The sequence below is a fragment of the Lactuca virosa genome, chromosome 1 (genome assembly GCF_052849685.1).
Source record: "Lactuca virosa cultivar CGN04683 chromosome 1, Lactuca_virosa_CGN04683_v6, whole genome shotgun sequence".
Taxonomy (NCBI): domain Eukaryota; kingdom Viridiplantae; phylum Streptophyta; class Magnoliopsida; order Asterales; family Asteraceae; genus Lactuca; species Lactuca virosa.
The window spans coordinates 150,380,049-150,397,882 of record NC_136426.1 but is presented as its reverse complement, the minus strand read 5'-3'; the positions used below and the strand labels follow the sequence as shown (position 1 = coordinate 150,397,882).

Genomic DNA, 17,834 nt, shown 5'->3' with positions numbered 1-17,834 from the left:
TGTATAACTCACAAATTAGGGACAAAAAGTGTAGTTTATTTAATTTTCTATTATTTATCATTACAATTTCATGCATGTAGGGGCATGATCTTCTTGTATTTGCAAGAGAATCAGTTGTAGTTTATTTGGAAGATGATGATGGAGCCACAAGGAAAGATGCTACTTTTTGCTGCTGTAAATTAGTTGTAAATTCTTTCTCAATTACCACCTTCAGTCCCAGTAGATCCAGTCAAGCTGGAGGCAAAAGAAGACCTCTTATAGAAGAGGTTTCATTAGTTTCTATATATATTCTCCATTAAATATTTTTATTCTGTTTATTAAATAATAAATTCTCTCACTGCAGATTGTGGAGAAGCTTCTTATTGCAGCTGTAGCAGACGCTGATGTCACTGTAAGGAACTCAATATTCTCATCCCTCCATGGAAATGGAGGATTTGATGACTTTCTAGCTCAAGCTGATAGCTTGACCGCTATATTTGTTGCTCTAAATGACGAGGTATACATTACAAATTATTCATTCAACTAATTCAAAATGAGAATGATGTTTAATTACTTATTTATTTATTTTTAATATCTGTATACGTGGTAGGATCTTCAAGTTCGGAAGTATGCAATATCAGTGGCTGGTAGATTATCTGAAAAAAACCCTGCATATGTTTTTCCAGCACTTCGGCGTCACCTTATTCAGTTGTTAACATATCTTGCACAAAGGTGAGAACTCAATTGTCTTGTCATTAACTTTTAAATGTTTAATAATATATAATTTAAAGACCTTGTTTTTTATTGCTCTTAATTTAACAGTGCTGATAGCAAATGCCGAGAAGAAAGTGCAAAGCTGTTAGGCTGCTTGATTCGCAGCTGTGAACGACTTATACTTCCATATATTGCTCCAATACACAAGGTCTTACACTCTTACTATTTAAAAACCTTTCATATATATATATATATATATATATATATATATATATATATATATATATATATATACTATGTTAAAACCCGTGGAACCCACGGGTGCTGTTTTTGAATTGAATTTAAAAATTAATTATTTAATAAAATAATATTTCAATAATTCTGATAACTTATAAATTGTAATATTGAATATTTCAATAAATTTTTTTATTTGTAAGTATTTAATTACAAAGTAAATGAGAAGTATTTAATTAGGAATGAAGATTTTTGAAAACTCTTTTTTTTATGCATGATTCTTGTTGGACATATGCAGATGATGCATTACCAATGTGTGTAATGAAATTAACATAAAATACAACAATACGTAATTATAAAAAAATACAGTAATATGATGGATTAAGTGTGATTTGCTAAAATTGAATAAAACGACATTACAAAAAAGTTGGCTACAAATTTCGAAAAACTTCCTTATAAACAACATTGGAAGTTTTATTTGTGAGTTTGCCATCTTTATCTAAAATTAATAATTTTAATCCCTCTCTGCTCTGAACTCTAGATAAGGCAACATACAATTGTCCATGTGAAAAAACTGGATCTTTCAGAAACAAACCAACCTTTGATAACGATTGTCCTTGACTTTTATTAATAGTCATTGCAAAACATACGGCCAAAGGAAACTGTCTTCTTGTGAATTTGAAGGGAATCTTTTTTTCTGATGGAGTTAAAGACATTCTTGGAATAAAAGTCCGATTTCCAATATTAGTTCCAGTTATTATACGTGCCTCAATAACACGTTTGCCCAATGATAACACCTGTAGTCTTGTGCCATTACATAAGTCGTTTTTCTGATCAATATTTCTCAGTAACATTACTGGAACACCAATTTTTAAAACTAACTTATGATTTGGTAAACCGGATACTTTGAGACCATTTAATACATCAGGAGAGTATAAATTTGCATCAAATTGATCATGGAGAAATTCGGATTCACATATGTTGTCTGAACTTAAATATTCAACTTCATCTCCTGGAAACTTCTTAAGCAAACGGTCGTTTATTTCCTGGACAACTTCATTTTTCGGAGCAAGTATCGCTCTTTCTTGGAAATAATTTATATCGCTATAGTTCTCTAAAATTGAAGGATATACAAACTCAATTAAGGAACCTATAGGATCATGTGAATCATTAATGAGAATATCATCCGGAATATCGATAATAGTTTCACCATCGTTCGGACCACCAAGTTTTCCTTCTCCTATATCCAACAACCAATTTGCAAAATCTCTTATTTTTCCTATATCTGATTGATCCCTTCCAACAGTTAGCCTCATGTTTTTTGTTAATCTATGGACTTTGCAATGTTCCCATAAATATGAAGAACTCAAAGAAGCATTTACAATGTTCTGTCTACTGCCACCCGGAACAACAGGTAGAATCTGTCTAAAATCTCCTCCAAAGACAATAACTTTCCCTCCAAATGGAATATTTGAGATTGTTGAATTTACGCACCTTAATAAATCCTTCAAAGTTCGATCTAAAGCTTCAAATGCATGCTTATGGACCATAGGTGCTTCATCCCAAATTATTAAAGAGGTTTTTCTTATTAAGCTTGCCAACTCACCGTCTGGATTTATGTTACAAAAAGAATCCTCTGTAAGCTCAAATGGAATTATAAATCGAGAGTGTGCTGTTCTACCACCGGGCAATAATAAGGAAGCAATACCGCTTGAAGCAACATTTAATACAATATTTCCTTCAGATCTAATTGCTGCAGATATTGTTTTCCATAAAAAAGTTTTACCCGTTCCACCATAACCGTAAACAAAGAAGCACCTCCTTTATTTTCTTGAATAGCACTCATGATGTTTAGGAAAATATTACGTTGCTCATTTGTTAATGCAAGAAACATACGATCATAGTCATTCTTTATCACGGGAACGTCGTAATCTAGCTCCTCGGTGATAAGCCGATTGTTTGAAGAAGAAACGGATTCAACATCTGGGTATGGCATGTTTTTGAAGTTTTTGAGAGTAGAGTTGTTTCGAAGTAAAATTTGTTGTATTTCGAACAAAGTTAAGTTCTTAAGTTCATCTACTCCGAGTGACAATTCTGCACGAAAATATTAAATAATTAATAAAATATGTCGTCGATATTTAATAATTTTATTAATAATTATTTAATGGTTGTTGAATAATAAAAATAAATTAATTTAAAAAAAATAAGAAAAAATGTTATACCTGCAGACTTAAATCTTTGTCGTTGTCTATATAGAATTCCATCTGCCAAATATTCCCATGTATTTTCCCAAACGACTTCTGGTTTTGACATACTATTACACATCAACAATGTAGCAAATAAAAAGCGTAGATAAAAACCAGATCCAGAATGATTTGCTTCTTTAATTGCATCAATGTATTCCTTGTCATCATCTAATAGCCCGAGTGCATAACAAGCATCTCTAAAAGAAGAATGTGTTTGACCATTTACCGTGCGAATATCATCAAATGATGTTGGTCCTTTTACTTTATTTAAAAGAATCCTTAAGAAATATGGTTCACCTAGTTTAGGTGAAACAGAATGAATTCTACCGATGGCTTTTCCTACTTTCCTTCGCTTCCAAAACCGACCATTTAATATCCAAACAAACTTTGTAGGGAATTCAACATATGTGAGTTTTCGTGCTTCACTGTCGATTGCATTACACTCCATCCAAGCTGTGAACTTTGAAGCCGCAACAGAAGGTTTGTCAAGAACATCATCAATATCATCGTCTTCGCCATATACAATCTGCTGTTGATTAGGAAGATGAAAAGGTAGTCTGACAACAGAAGGATATCTGCAATGAACATCATATGTAAAAATTCGCCATGATGCTTCACATGCTGATAAATATCTACAATCGTAATATTCAGCTATTTCATCGACCGCATCATTATTTTCACATTCATTGTTGGTTGGTACAACAGCAACTGTAGCTCTATCAGGACCCTTATTTATGTATTTAAACAAATACTTTATAGAAGATCCCTGATTGCACCATTCAATATTAATATGTGCCTGATATCTTTTCAATAGATATTTGTTGTATGGAACAACATTTCTATTATCCAACCTTACACCTGATTTTTCTACAAAATGACCATCGTTTCTTCGCCTATATAACGGAAAGCCATTCTGATCAACAGACGAATGATTACTGAATTGTTTTGGAAAGTTTTTAGAGCACTTTTTATCCACCATGCATGGACAATTCATATTTTTAGCTCCACATGGACCATGAACCATAAACTCATTTACAAGTGAATACAATTCAGGATCTTCAATTCTGTCAGGTATCTCTGCTGAAATTATCGGATCGATAAGTTCAACAGTTGGTAGCTTGTTGTCAGAATGCATGAATAGACATATATGACTATGCGGCAAACCTCTTTTTTGGAATTCAATGGTATAAACATCTGTAAAAGAATTTGCCAAAAAAAAGAAAATGTGATTAGATATTAAAACATATTTAAAATATAATAATAAGATCAATGTTTTATAAAAAATTTAAAAATATAGTTTTAATTACATGCTTGAACTTTGCCGAAAATTTGATTCTCCCTTAAGTCTTTAATGAATGCATCAAGCTTGATCTTGAACAACCTACATAGTATATCAGGCCTGTCTTCTGGTTGAAGTGAAGTATCCTTAAGAAACCTTTTAATCTCAGGCCATTTGGGATTACACGTAAAGGTTATGAAGAAATTAGGATATCCAAACCATTTACATAGTGACATGGCATCCAAATAGTTTTGCAGCATATATCGTGCACCTCCGGTAAAGGATGAAGGTAATATGACACGTTGGCCGACATTCGAGATATCAGTCGTTCCTTGAGCTTTTTGGTTACGTAAATTTTCATAAGAATCACATCTAAGAACATGTTGTTGCCTACGTATGTAGTACATTCTCTCCGTTTCCATCATAGTGTAGGCATCTACCAGAAATTGTTGAAACAACCTTCTTGAATTAAGTATGAGAGAGAACGAATGATCTCTGTCTTGAATCCTATAAGCGAAATATTCTCTCATTGTACATTTTGCACGCTTGCTGTTGTTCGTAAATGACACACCTCTATGAAGAATGTCAACACTATAACCATCATCCCCATATGGAAATAGCAATGGATATTGGAGAGGAAGATACGAAGGATGCAATTCAATGATACGTTGTAGACAACCATTTTTTGTTTGAACGACGATATCCCTCTTTTCGATTGAATCCGAAATGTCACCAATTATTAAAGCAGCAACCTCAGAAGCAATCGGTAGGTTATATGTTCTTCCATCTTGCTCCCTTCTCCCGATAAGTCGTAATTTCATATCAACTTCTGGATTTTTCTGAAAAGTATCTCTTACCATCCTATAAGATCTAACCAAGACATTATTTGAATCCAACATCACCTTAATATCTTCAATAATATCACTATCAGTTGATGTTGATTGATCCTTTTCACCACTAAAATAAATATATTTATACATAATATTAGTAATATATATATATATATATATATATATATATATATATATATATATATATATATTAATAATAATACTAAATTATGAATAAGAAGTTTGAGAAAATACCGAAAACATCTTTGTCTATTTGTAATTTCGTTGTCAGTGTCATAAATGTATAACTGAGAGAATTTTGGTTCCGATCCTTTTGCTGGCAAAAGACTTCCAATACTATGATAATTTTGACCACCCAATCTGAAAATGTATGGAGCGTTTCCTCTATTGATTGAAGAATCAATTTTACCACCCATCGACGTGAAAGAAAACATTGAATTGTAACGTCGAATGTTTTTCATGAAGTGTTTGCTTTTTGAATCCATATTTCGGAACACTCTTTCATAAGTCGGGGGTGCTTTCTTTAAATCTGGAAGTTGAACTTTGCCGTAACCACAACATAATGAATAATCCGTGTTCCCCTTTTCTTTACCTCTAATGGATTCATTTCTCCATAACTTTGCACGACATGTTTGACATACAACAACTTGATCACCATGATCCAAATATTCTGTAAAATAATGAATTTTATAATTATATACAACATAGTATTTGAAATGTAAAATGGATATTATTTTTTGATTACCATTTGAGATACCAACTATAAGATTTTCATTGTTCACTTGATGTATATTTTCTACATCTTCTGTCAGATCAATCAATGGGATAGGGGATAAATGTCTTGTCTTCGTTTTTAATTTATGACATCCTGGATTTAACTTGATTGATGATGAAGAAGTTGTTACTGTAGATGCATTTTTTGATGTCATTTCATTTGAAAGTACATGGTACTGTCTTTTGTTTGCTAACTTGGAAGTGGTATATTTATCGAAACTGATGTTATCTGACCAAAAATATATATATATATATTAAATAAATAAATAATTAAATAAATAAATAAATATATATATATATATATATATATATATATATATATATATATATATATATATATATATATCCCGATTATATACATAATGGATAATAGTATATTTTAAAAACCATAAATAATTACCATTTCTAATGTTAGATAACGGATTTATAACATTTGTAATGTTAGAAAATGGAGTTCTAACATCTGTAAAGGAAGGACAGTATTGTATGGTTGTGTTATGCTTTGCAGATGTTGTAAATGTATTAACATTTTGAGTTTGACGAACAATGTTGATTGATTGATCTGCAAATAGAAATAAATTATAAAACTTGTAAATATATGTATACAACTATATAACAGTATTTTTGAAGAAATGCTGTAATGATGTACTTGGACCGTTCGATGTTGTTTTTATTTTCTTCGATCTTTTATTTTCCAAATATATTTTTCTTTGTCTTCTTTTCTCTCTGGCCTGCATGTGGTACATGTTACTGTTGTTTTCTGCATAAGAAGACATATGATAGGATATGAATTGTTTATTAGGTAAATAATATGTTTATATAATACAATTAAAGTTAGTTAAAATTAAATAAATAATAATAATAAAGTAAATGTATTTAAAAAGTTACCTTTATTAATTCGTTTATTAAAATGTGTAACAAAATTTGCAAATATTAATTTATTCATTTATAATATTTTTTAAACAAAATAGCCAATTGAAATATTTAGAATATTAAATAATATAAAATAGAAATTTTATATTTGTTTATATTGTGTAACTCTTCAATAATCTTGAAAAATATATGTGTTACGATTGTGTATTTGATTGTTCCATCACTTGTGGTTTCCTGTAGGGCTACGTATATTTTTTAAACAAATTAATCTAGCAAAAGAAGTTTCAATAATCTACCAACAACTATCTCTCTACAAAAGTCTTATTCATCACTCACTCTGTCTATGTTTCTCTCTCTGTGTTTGTGTTTTCGTATCAGGAAGGTAAAAAACCAATTCGTTTCACAGAAAATCTGAAATTTGGATGTTTGTTTACAACGACTCCAATCTTCCATAGATGGTCGTCGAAGATTAGCCGTTAATGAATCTCATCGATTCCCCCATAATCGATCGCAATCAACAACGAATGAAAGGGAACCTAGAATATTTCATCTACGATGTCGTCTCGTCGTCCGATTTGGTCATACTCAGGTTTGAAAAATACGATCTGAAGGTAGACTCTCCTTCTTCCAGTGCCACAATCAATTATTTCCATGATGACCATCATGACTCATCATCCTCGTTTCCAACCTAGGGTTTATTCGATTTACATCTGCTCTTTCCCCAATTTCAACCAATCGTGGGTTCGGATGATTTCAGGGGTTAAAACCCTAGATCTCCAATGAAACAATGAAGGTAAAATCATGTGATAGACGAAAACCGTGATGATTAAAAATTGATTATTGATCATAAACATCTATTCCAACATATTTTTTTACAGTTAGTAAAATGAAAGTTTATTTAGATTTCGGTAACACTTTTTGTTCTAGTATTTCCATATCTCGATTAAACATCGGTTAATTGCAACTGTTTCACAAGAGATAAAAGATTTTGCTCTATTATTTGTATATATTATAACAAAGATCTTCAAAAACCAAGAACACATAAGTTTTTTTGAACTTGTATGAAACAGTTTGTTGTGAATTTCAACCATAAATTCATAGAGAAACCAATGTAATGTAAACTCATAATACTAACCTGACATATGGATATGGAAATCTTGCAGGAAGTAAGACGGCTTTAAAATGAAAAGCAGTTGATTTGTGAACTGGAATGAGGATTAGAACTTGAATGAAGCACCCTGATGTAAGTTTGATGAAAAAAGAATCGCAGAAGCAATTGAAACATAAAGAAGACGAATGAGGAGTTTCAAAATTTTCGGTTTCACGTTCTGAGGTAAAGTTATATATATATATTGGAAAAAGGTTTTGATTTTATGATTTTATTGTTGTTGCATCTTTATTGGATAAAATTTTGTTCCTGATTTTTTGGGATTTATAAGATTACAACTGAAATTTAGTTTAATATAAGATATTCATCTAAAAAGGGAGTATATAATATTAGGAAATAGAATCTTGAATATACGAAATTTATAGAAGATCAGTAAATATGCTGACACGATTCAAAAATGTATGAATTAATTGAAGAAAATAAAAGATATAAATTTTGTTTAGAATTGGTTATTGATTATTTAATAAAAATAACATAATTATCGTGACAAAAATAATAGTTATTCATAACTCATTTGCCATGCTCCAGAAGGATAATTTTAAAAAATGGGTCCATTTTGCATATTCAGTATCGAGATGGAGTGTGCTGGTGGAAAGGGTGTCTTTGCTGAGACTACACATGATCCTTTTATTCAATTTTTAATTCATATATAAAAAGAAATTTACTCAAGTAAATTGTTATGTTAAAGTTTTTGATTGCATTCTTTTTAGCTGTACTTTTTCTGGATTATTACAACAATGTGTTTTTTTTTCTGTGATAGCAAAAGAAGTTTGAATGCCTATGTGCTTATCGAATGAATTGCAATTAGATTCAGAGCATTTGCAACCTTTAATATAACAAAAGATCTTAGGGGTATTTTCGGAAAATTGTTTATTAAAAACAAAAAATCTGGATTTTTTTTTTGATTCGAATCATTGCTACTTTAAATTTACTCATTGTTGTTACAGTATTGTACAAGTGAAAGTAAAGAAGTTACATTGGAAGGGAGAGTTCAGTTTGAAAGAATTCAGGTCATTACTTCTGTAAAAATATTATCGAAAAAGTAAGTTGATATGTAGGGATAACTATAAGGTTTTAATTCATTGTATTATTTTCTACAGGCTATGCAAAGAGATTATAAGTTAAGCTCATACTCACTGAATTCTGTTTCAGCACCTTTTCTTAATTAACAGGTATTATTATCACTATCATTTTTTGTTTAAATATTGAGCTAAATGCTAGAAATAAAAATGTATTTCAAGTATTTTGATTATTATAGCATCCTAATTTCATTTATTATTATCACAAAATTGTACTTTGATAAATATACCAAGTTATAACAATATAATTCAAATGTAAAGCAATTTTCATTTGTATAATAAGGTAAACTTTTATAAGTATAATAGGGGTAAAATGGGTAAAATAGTCATTTTATCAAGACATAACAGTTTAGACTTCATTTATTTTACTTTTTAAATAAAAGAGCCAATCATTGCTAATTAAGAGTCTAAATAAAAACTATTTACAAAACAAAAATTAAATATTAAAATAAAACATACTACTACACCAGTAGATACGAATAGCAATACACTTCAAATGGGAAAATCAACAATAGCATTATGCTTAAAGGAAGAGACAACAAAGGCATTATACTTTTTAACTAAAAGGGGTAGCCAAAAAATCATAAAAACCTTATACTACTTAACAACCTGGATGAGATGTAACATTTGAACAATAATAACCCCATAGGCAATATCGGCCAAAATTTTTAAATATTAAGAAAAAATTCAAAATATATTTACAAGCAAATAAACTTCAAAATATATTTAATTTGAGTTAAAACCAAAATCAACTAACTTGTCCACTTTAAAACAATAAAAATATCCAAAAATATTCAAAACCAATAATATTTCACATCCTAAATATCCCAAAATAAAAATCATACCAAGCAATCAAAATATCTTTAAAACCAAAACAAATGATCAAAATATATTAAATGTGTGTTATAACCAATAGCAACTCACTTTTCCAATTTTGGAATTAAGAGTGGAGTTTCCTCTCCGGTTGACTTTCTTTTAGCCTTAGTTGAACTTAAATCATCTCCAGAATCAACATCATAAATTTCTTGGAGGTTGCGCTTCAAATCACCTGATATTTTGCTTGGACTTGTTGCGGTTGACTTATCAACTGTTGAGGGTGTAAAACTTTCATCTGTTTGTGAGATCACATCCTAATTTAAAAAAAAATAATAATAAGTGTTTAATTCCAAATAAAAACTAATCTAAATAAAAGTTTATAAAAGGAATTGAAAAACCTTTTGAACAGGCTGTACAACATCATCTGATTCCAAAGCAACTTGATTTAAGGAGACAGATTGAATACTCTAAAAAATAAAATGGAAATATGTTAATCGTTATGTATTTTAACAGTAAAGAATTGTAAATTTTCAACAATAAAAGGTTACATACCATAAGTTCTATTTTACTTTCCAATTCAGAAACAATGGACATATCGTCTGTAACTCTGAGAACTGTGTAGATGTTATTATAGTTGTTGACATTGTATTCTGTAATATCTACAACAAAACCAAACTTGCGGTTTTTCAACACGTTAAGTTGCATTGGAAATAGTGCATCACTGTCTCCGGCCTGTAAGATATATTTTAATAAATTCAAAAAAAAAAAGTAAATGTTTTCTGATTTTAAGGTATGAATAATATATCGCATCATGTATCTTTTTCAACTCGTATGCACTTATATTTAACAGCCTCTTTGCTTCCCTATCAAAAAGAGTCAATCCAATGGTTCCAGTACAATCTTGTACGTTGATTGGAATTATATACCTAAAACAAAAAAATTATGTCATTGTTAGTGTTGTTTTACAGATTGACAAAATTAATAGAAATAAATATGTGTTTACTTTATAACTGTCTGAAATTCAGATTTTTTGCATTGTGCATTTGTACACTCGACAACCATAGTTTCTGAAATTCCCTCAGGGTTGGTATACGAATGATTGGCTTTGGGAACAGGGATTATTTTTTTTCCACATTTTTTGCATGCTTCATAATACCATGGTAGATTCTGCCTTATATTAACAATGGAAGCAACTAATAAAAACTTCATTTCCTGTATCATATTAAATGTAAAACTTATTAAAATAAATTATGCAAAAATAAAATGTAAAACATATCAAATAATGCAATATACCTTAATTGGTTCGGTGATCTCACAAACTGTTTTTAATGGAAAATTGCCCTTAAAGTCATCTGTATATGAAGAAGAGTAGCTTTGAAGTGTAGTTATGCTTTTTTCAGTTATACCGAAATTGTCATGACATTTCAACCTGTGATGTTTAATTTAAAATCAAGAATATTAGGATTTGTGTTTTTTTAAGTTAAAATACATTATAAAAAAATAAAAAACAATTGGAAACTAACTTATTTTTAAACTCATTAATTTCATAAATGTCAGAATTTATGAACAATTTCGTTACTTCAAAATGACTTTTAGCTTCACCAATACCTGTAAAAAATGTATATCCAATTAATAAAAATTATATAAAAACAGTAATTATAAACATCTATATATAAAGAGTGAATACAAACCATTCCAAATGTTTAGCTTCAAAAACTGCATCACGATAACAACACAATTAACCGTCGGGTTATTTTTTAGGTATTCTGAAATTTGATATGCTTGACTTCCAAAAATAGTAACCTTCAGATGTACAGAACTAAATAAACCAAAAAATCGTATATTAATATTAATTTGTGATTAATTAAAGATAATAAATAATAAATAAATAATAAAATATAATCTCACTCTAGGTTGCTAAGAGTGAGTTTTATATAATGCTTGGATGGTACTGGATTTGAAGTTTCAAGAGGCCTAAATGACACGATATGTCCAATAACATCTACACAACAGATAACACAACATAAACTGTTGAATTAAAATCATAATATTTAAATAATAAAATTTATAACCAAGAAAACAAATGATAAAAAATGATTTTATTAATATTTTATAACTAACCAAAGAATGTGTCTCTTGGGCATGTTTGTTCTATGATAGAATTAAAGTCAACAAACATAAATCCATTGACCGGACCCGAGAAATCATCACATTTTTTTAGGATGCTTTTCCAATCCAAAGTTAAGGTCTGTTTATGACCTGTATAACTAAAACCATTAATAACAGCAGCCATATTGGGTTTTATAACTATATAACTTTCATCTTCCTTTAAAAGATGACGAAATCTGGAGAAATTCTGATTGAAGACACGAGCATGGTATTGTGTACCCTGTTTAAAAAAAACTAAAAATTATTATTTTCATGAAACATGTCTAATATTGAATGATGAATAAAAAATATATGAAACACAACAAACCTCCTCGTCCATCAGGATCATTTCAATTGAACAAACTTTATTATTTCTGACAAAGTTCTAAATTTTAAGCACCCGAACCTTGATATGTGATTTTTCATCTATCTGGTCAATGTTATTTAGGTAAACCTTATTTCCTATATTCATTTTCTGCAAGAAAATTTAAACCATATAGAATTGTAAGGAAAATTAGCAACCTAACTAACAATTAAAACAGAAAAATTATAAATCAGCACCTAATAATTTATAAATCAGCACCTAATAATTTATAAATCAGCAACTAACGTAAAGAACATCCTAACTAACAATTAAAACAGAAAAATTATAAATCAGCACCTAATAATTTTTTCTTAAAGTAAGTAATATATATTTTTTAATGTGTAAACCAAATGAGTAGATTTCTTACAGACCCTTGTTTATACGTAGGGTAACTTGTATGCTATTATTAATCATTTTATTGAGATTGTATTTAGATAAATACAAACAAATTTTAAAATTTCATACCATCAAAACAAAAGTTACTGTGCAAGACTGACCATTTAGAATTTTAATAACTTTGTAGGTCAACTCCAATGGTTTGGCATATCATGTCAGAATTATGAGTTAATTCACTAATTTGTAGTAATGAACTTGAAGCTGGATCACAACAATCATGTTAAAGAAAAAATAGTTCTCATGTTCATTAGTTTTTTCGTATACATCTACATTAATACGTAAATAGACAAAGTAAAAATAATTGACATCATAAATTAGATTTAATGTAACAGCAAATCAAAGTAAATGTAACACCAAAACAAAAAAAAAATAATGTAATAGTAAAGTTTCAGATCTGAAAAAAACTATTTTTTATTTTTTTAAAGAAAATGAACTTGTCATGTTCATTAGTTTTTCGTCTTTTAAACTGAAAAGGTAGAAGAAGTAGACGATTAAGAAGAATTACAAAAAAGAAGAAGAAGAATAGCAATCATACAATGAGAACGTGATAGATACCGATAAATAAGACCATGAAGGGAATAGAAATATTTGTAATTTTGATATTTGAATACACTAACCTGATACTTAATTATTGAAGCGTTGCAGAATCAAGAAGAATGAAGAAGAATACGTTTGCTGTGGTTTCTATGAAGCAGAATTGTTATGGAGCAGAATGGTAAAAACAAAATAACTGTATAAATGGTATTTACGTTTGCTGAGAAGAATACTTCAGATTTTTAGGGATTTAATGATTGCAATATATTTAATTTGCAATCAAAATAAACAAACTTTCAAATTTAATCGTGAATTTCGAATCTGATTTTTGATTAACATATTTTTTCAAATTATTTCCATAATTTTTATTCATTTAAAAATAATGGTTGAATGGTTGAATATTTTGAATGCAGTTGACTGCTCAAATTTTCGGATTTTTTGCATCAGTTTGAACTTTGATTTAATTTGGATTGAATGGCATTTACGTAAATATATAGATGAATAAATGAGCGGGAAAACTCGATTTTGGGGGTCCTTAGAGAGTGACACGTGGCAGAGTTGTACTTATTTATTAGAATTAGGATATATATATATATATATATATATATATATATATATATATATATATATATATATATATATATATATATATATATATATAGTTATTCTATAAGCTGATATGGCATATTTCAGGCGCTTTTGGCTAAACTATGTGAAGGAACAGCAGGAGTGAATGCAAACAATGACATCATCAGTGGTGTTCTTGTAACTGTGGGAGATCTTGCTAGAGTGGTAGGAGATTGTTACATTATTTTTTTTTTGTTCTCTTAAGTGTAAAATGTTTGATTTGCTGAGTCTTACTTGTATATGTGTAGGGTGGTTTTGCTATGAGAGAATATATCCCTGAACTTATGCCAAGAGTTGTTGAAGCTTTATTGGATGGAGCTGCTGCTACTAAACGTGAGGTTGCTGTTGCAACTCTTGGTCAGGTTGTACAGAGCACAGGGTATATATTCATCTTTACCAATATTACAAGTGACACTGCAATGTAGTTTACCCTTTTTACAAAAAATGGTTGGTTTTTGTTTGTAGTTATGTGATAGCTCCATATATATAATGAGTACCCACAGTTCCTGGGCTTACTTTTAAAATTGTTGAATGGTGAGCTGGCATGGTCTACAAGGCATGAAGTTCTTAAGGTATGTTTTTGACCCTTTTCTAGTTTCTATGATGTTATGTACATAGATTCATGCTGAAAAAAATCTCTGTTAACAATGAATGATCAGGTTCTTGGAATAATGGGTGCTTTGGATCCTTATGTTCATAAGCGTAATCAACAAAGCTTGCAAGGACCTCTTGGTGATGGGACCCGTACAACCAATGATGCGGGCCCACATATCCAGTCTAGTGATGAGTTGCCAATGGATCTTTGGCCATCATTTGCAACATCAGAAGATTATTTCTCCACTGTAAAGTTTTTTTACCAAAAAGTAAAAATAAAAAAGAAGCCGTACCTTTAATCCTTTAGTCTAATTTGCATTTATTACTTTTGCAGGTTGCTATCAATTCTTTAATTCGGATACTTAGAGACCCTTCTCTTTCTAGTTATCATCAAAAAGTCGTTGGCTCTCTCATGTTTATTTTCAAGGTTCGTTGACTTGAAGAACACATAATATACATATTTATTATATAATTGTAGATTGTAGATTCTTTTTTCCTCTTCATTGATTTTTCTAATATCTTTTTTTAGTCAATGGGTCTTGGCTGTGTGCCTTACTTGCCAAAGGTTTTACCAGACTTCTTTCACACTATTCGTATGTGTGAAGATACTCTCAAGGAGTTCATAACTTGGAAGCTTGGAACTCCTGTTTCAATTGTGCGCCAGGTAGGATTGTATTTGACTTTGTACAATTACAAAAACTATTTCCTTAAACGCCAAGTCATCATTAACCATTCTTGGTTGCTATTTCAGCACATTCGCAGGTATCTACCCGAGCTGCTTTCTTTAATATCAGAATTATGGTCATCATTCAGTCTCCCAGTAGCCAATCGTCCTGTTCATGGACCCCCGGTAAAGTGTGCTTTTACTATCTGTCTTTTGTACAATGCATAGGTGTCAAAGGGCAATAATGTAATTTGACTTTCTGATCAGATCCTGCACCTAGTTGAACAACTTTGTCTGGCCCTGAATGATGAATTCAGGAGATATCTTCCTATAATTCTTCCATGTTGTATTCAAGTTCTGAGTGATGCTGAAAGGTGTAATGATTACACTTATGTCCGTGATATTCTTCGCACCTTGGAAGTTTTTGGTGGTGAGTGTGATTGTGATTGTGGAAATTAAAATAATTAGTCTCCTAAGTCCTAACATGTCACTAATTTGTTAATTATTATAAAATTTTGGTCTACAGGAACATTGGATGAACATATTCATCTACTTCTTCCTGCCCTCATACGTTTATTTAAAGTGGATGCTTCTGTTGACATAAGGCGAGCTGCTATAAAAACCTTGATAAGATTAATCCCTCGTGTTCAGGTTAATGAATTATTATTATTATTATTTTTTTGGGTTTGTAATAAATATATTTATCATAAATTATTTGACTAAATGCCATCAATTTCTTTTCATTAGGTTACAGGACACATTTCAACACTCGTGCATCACCTGAAGCTTGTATTGGATGGGTATGTTAATAATGTTATTGTTAGTTTGTTACTCTCCCAACATGAATTCCTCTTCACTTTAAATTTTATTTTCTTTTAAAACATTTTTCATGCATGTAGAAAAAACGATGAGCTAAGAAAGGATGCTGTTGATGCACTCTGTTGTTTGGCACATGCACTTGGGGAGGACTTTACCATTTTCATCCCATCAATTCACAAACTTCTCATAAAGCATCGCTTGCGGGTTTGTATTTTGTAATCATTACTTAATTTCTTACAAAAAATCACGTGTTGCATTCTAGAAATATATACATGTTTTACATAAATTTCACTTTCAGCACAAGGAATTTGATGAGATTGAGGGGCGATTACAAAGGCATAGACCTTTAACTGTTGCCAGTGTAGCAGCACAAAAGTCAATCCGACAGCCTCCTGTGGAGGTTATTAGTGATCCTTTGAGTGATATGGAGTATGATCCTTATGAAGATGTTCATAAACAACCCAAAGTTCATCCGGTATTAAAACCTATATATTATTTAAACACGAAATTTTATAACTTAATCATGGTTTTACTTTTTCCAACAGATTAACGATGCTAGATTGCGTGCTGCTGGAGAAACTTCTCAACATAGCACTAAAGAAGATTGGGCAGAGTGGATGAGACATTTCAGCATTGAATTACTTAAGGAATCACCTTCTCCAGCTCTAAGAACATGTGTCAGGCTGGCACAGTTACAGGCGGAATTCATGGAACATGATGAGAAACCCCTTCCCATTGACATTCAGTTTCTCAACATATATCACACAAAGATATATATATATATATATATATATATATATATATATATATATATATATATATATATATATATATATAATTGATATAAAAAAACAAGTTTTTCCTTTTTGTTTACATCACAGGGAAGATGTAGTCTCTCTGATGCTGAAATTGGCACTGCACCTCTATTTCCTAATCATGGTAACATACTTTTTTTGTTTTTATTTCTTACTATAATCATAACTCCATTTATGTTATATTAATTGATTTTTTTTATTTGTTTTTATGAAAAGCTTTTAGAGCTGCAGTTGTAGCTGTTAAACGTGAGGATGATCGAAGGCTCTTTCACAATGCTGCAATGCAAAAACAAAGAAGAGAAGCCAGTGACAGATGGGTATATATTATATAATCAAAACACTATAATTATAAATATTAATTTTTTTACTAAAAATAAATTATTTGAGTTAAAATGGCATGAATGATTTCAGGTAAATGGGGATGGTAATTCTGAAAATGGGTCCCATAGATGTGTACAGTATCCAATTTCAGTAAATGAGAAGGTTGTTATTTTTATTTATTTCACTTTTTTTTCTATGTGAAAATATACTGACAAAAAATACATTACATGACATGATATGTTGGTTGAGTAGCTTTACGGGTTCTCATGGGTGGTGTTAGATGGAATTGTGATGATATACTCTCTAGTTCATAGGATCAATGATTGTCATTGTGATTGTCATTATTGATAGCTTTACAGGTAATATTTACCATTTGTATGGGGGTATTCTTGTCATTGTTGATATCAGGTAATTCATATTGTAGTGTATTTATTCCAAATCCCACATTCTTTGAATGGAGAAAAGGGTAATTTTGTCTTTTACAACTAACATTCCATGTTTGATTCTTCTAATAATTATATTAGCATATTAATTTTTTG

The 17,834-nt window shown here is 30.1% G+C and overlaps 2 protein-coding genes across 2 annotated transcripts; one reads left to right on the top strand and one right to left on the bottom strand.

Annotated features, from left to right (window-relative positions):
* Positions 1 to 992: 992 nt before the first annotated feature.
* LOC145122101 (uncharacterized) lies at positions 993 to 12,501 on the bottom strand. Its single transcript, XM_079057762.1, has 21 exons — positions 12,490 to 12,501; positions 12,135 to 12,402; positions 11,922 to 12,015; positions 11,705 to 11,832; positions 11,537 to 11,621; positions 11,307 to 11,442; positions 11,017 to 11,225; positions 10,849 to 10,939; positions 10,566 to 10,745; positions 10,412 to 10,480; positions 10,122 to 10,327; positions 10,043 to 10,058; positions 9,955 to 9,961; positions 6,478 to 6,639; positions 6,061 to 6,207; positions 5,538 to 5,973; positions 4,481 to 5,409; positions 3,150 to 4,367; positions 2,794 to 3,021; positions 1,483 to 2,680; positions 993 to 1,017 (listed from the first exon to the last, which is right to left on the bottom strand). The coding sequence occupies exons 1-21, from the start codon at positions 12,499 to 12,501 to the stop codon at positions 993 to 995; spliced, it is 5,844 nt and encodes a 1,947-aa protein (XP_078913888.1).
* A 989-nt stretch (positions 12,502 to 13,490) lies between these two features.
* Positions 13,491 to 17,197, top strand: LOC145122093 (serine/threonine-protein kinase TOR-like). The gene is made up of 16 exons (XM_079057757.1): positions 13,491 to 13,511; positions 13,559 to 13,636; positions 14,149 to 14,247; positions 14,331 to 14,444; positions 14,559 to 14,654; positions 14,742 to 14,924; positions 15,011 to 15,103; positions 15,206 to 15,340; positions 15,428 to 15,526; positions 15,608 to 15,770; positions 15,867 to 15,991; positions 16,088 to 16,140; positions 16,240 to 16,363; positions 16,458 to 16,634; positions 16,705 to 16,904; positions 17,191 to 17,197. Exons 1-16 carry the CDS (start codon positions 13,491 to 13,493, stop codon positions 17,195 to 17,197), a joined length of 1,767 nt encoding a protein of 588 aa, XP_078913883.1.
* Positions 17,198 to 17,834: the final 637 nt, after the last annotated feature.

What these genes read in the sequence shown, in the direction of transcription:
- LOC145122093 (XM_079057757.1), top strand. Translation starts at nt 13,491, where the DNA reads ATGAAGGGAATAGAAATATTT. An exon ending in CTGTTTCAATTGTGCGCCAG is followed by an intron (nt 15,341 to 15,427) that starts GTAGGATTGTAT and finishes TTGCTATTTCAG; the next exon opens with CACATTCGCAGGTATCTACC. An exon ending in TCATAAAGCATCGCTTGCGG is followed by an intron (nt 16,364 to 16,457) that starts GTTTGTATTTTG and finishes TTTCACTTTCAG; the next exon opens with CACAAGGAATTTGATGAGAT.
- LOC145122101 (XM_079057762.1), bottom strand. An exon ending in GAAGCTAAACATTTGGAATG is followed by an intron (nt 11,622 to 11,704) that starts GTTTGTATTCAC and finishes CATTTTTTACAG; the next exon opens with GTATTGGTGAAGCTAAAAGT. An exon ending in GTTATCTAACATTAGAAATG is followed by an intron (nt 6,208 to 6,477) that starts GTAATTATTTAT and finishes ATGCATCTACAG; the next exon opens with TAACAACTTCTTCATCATCA.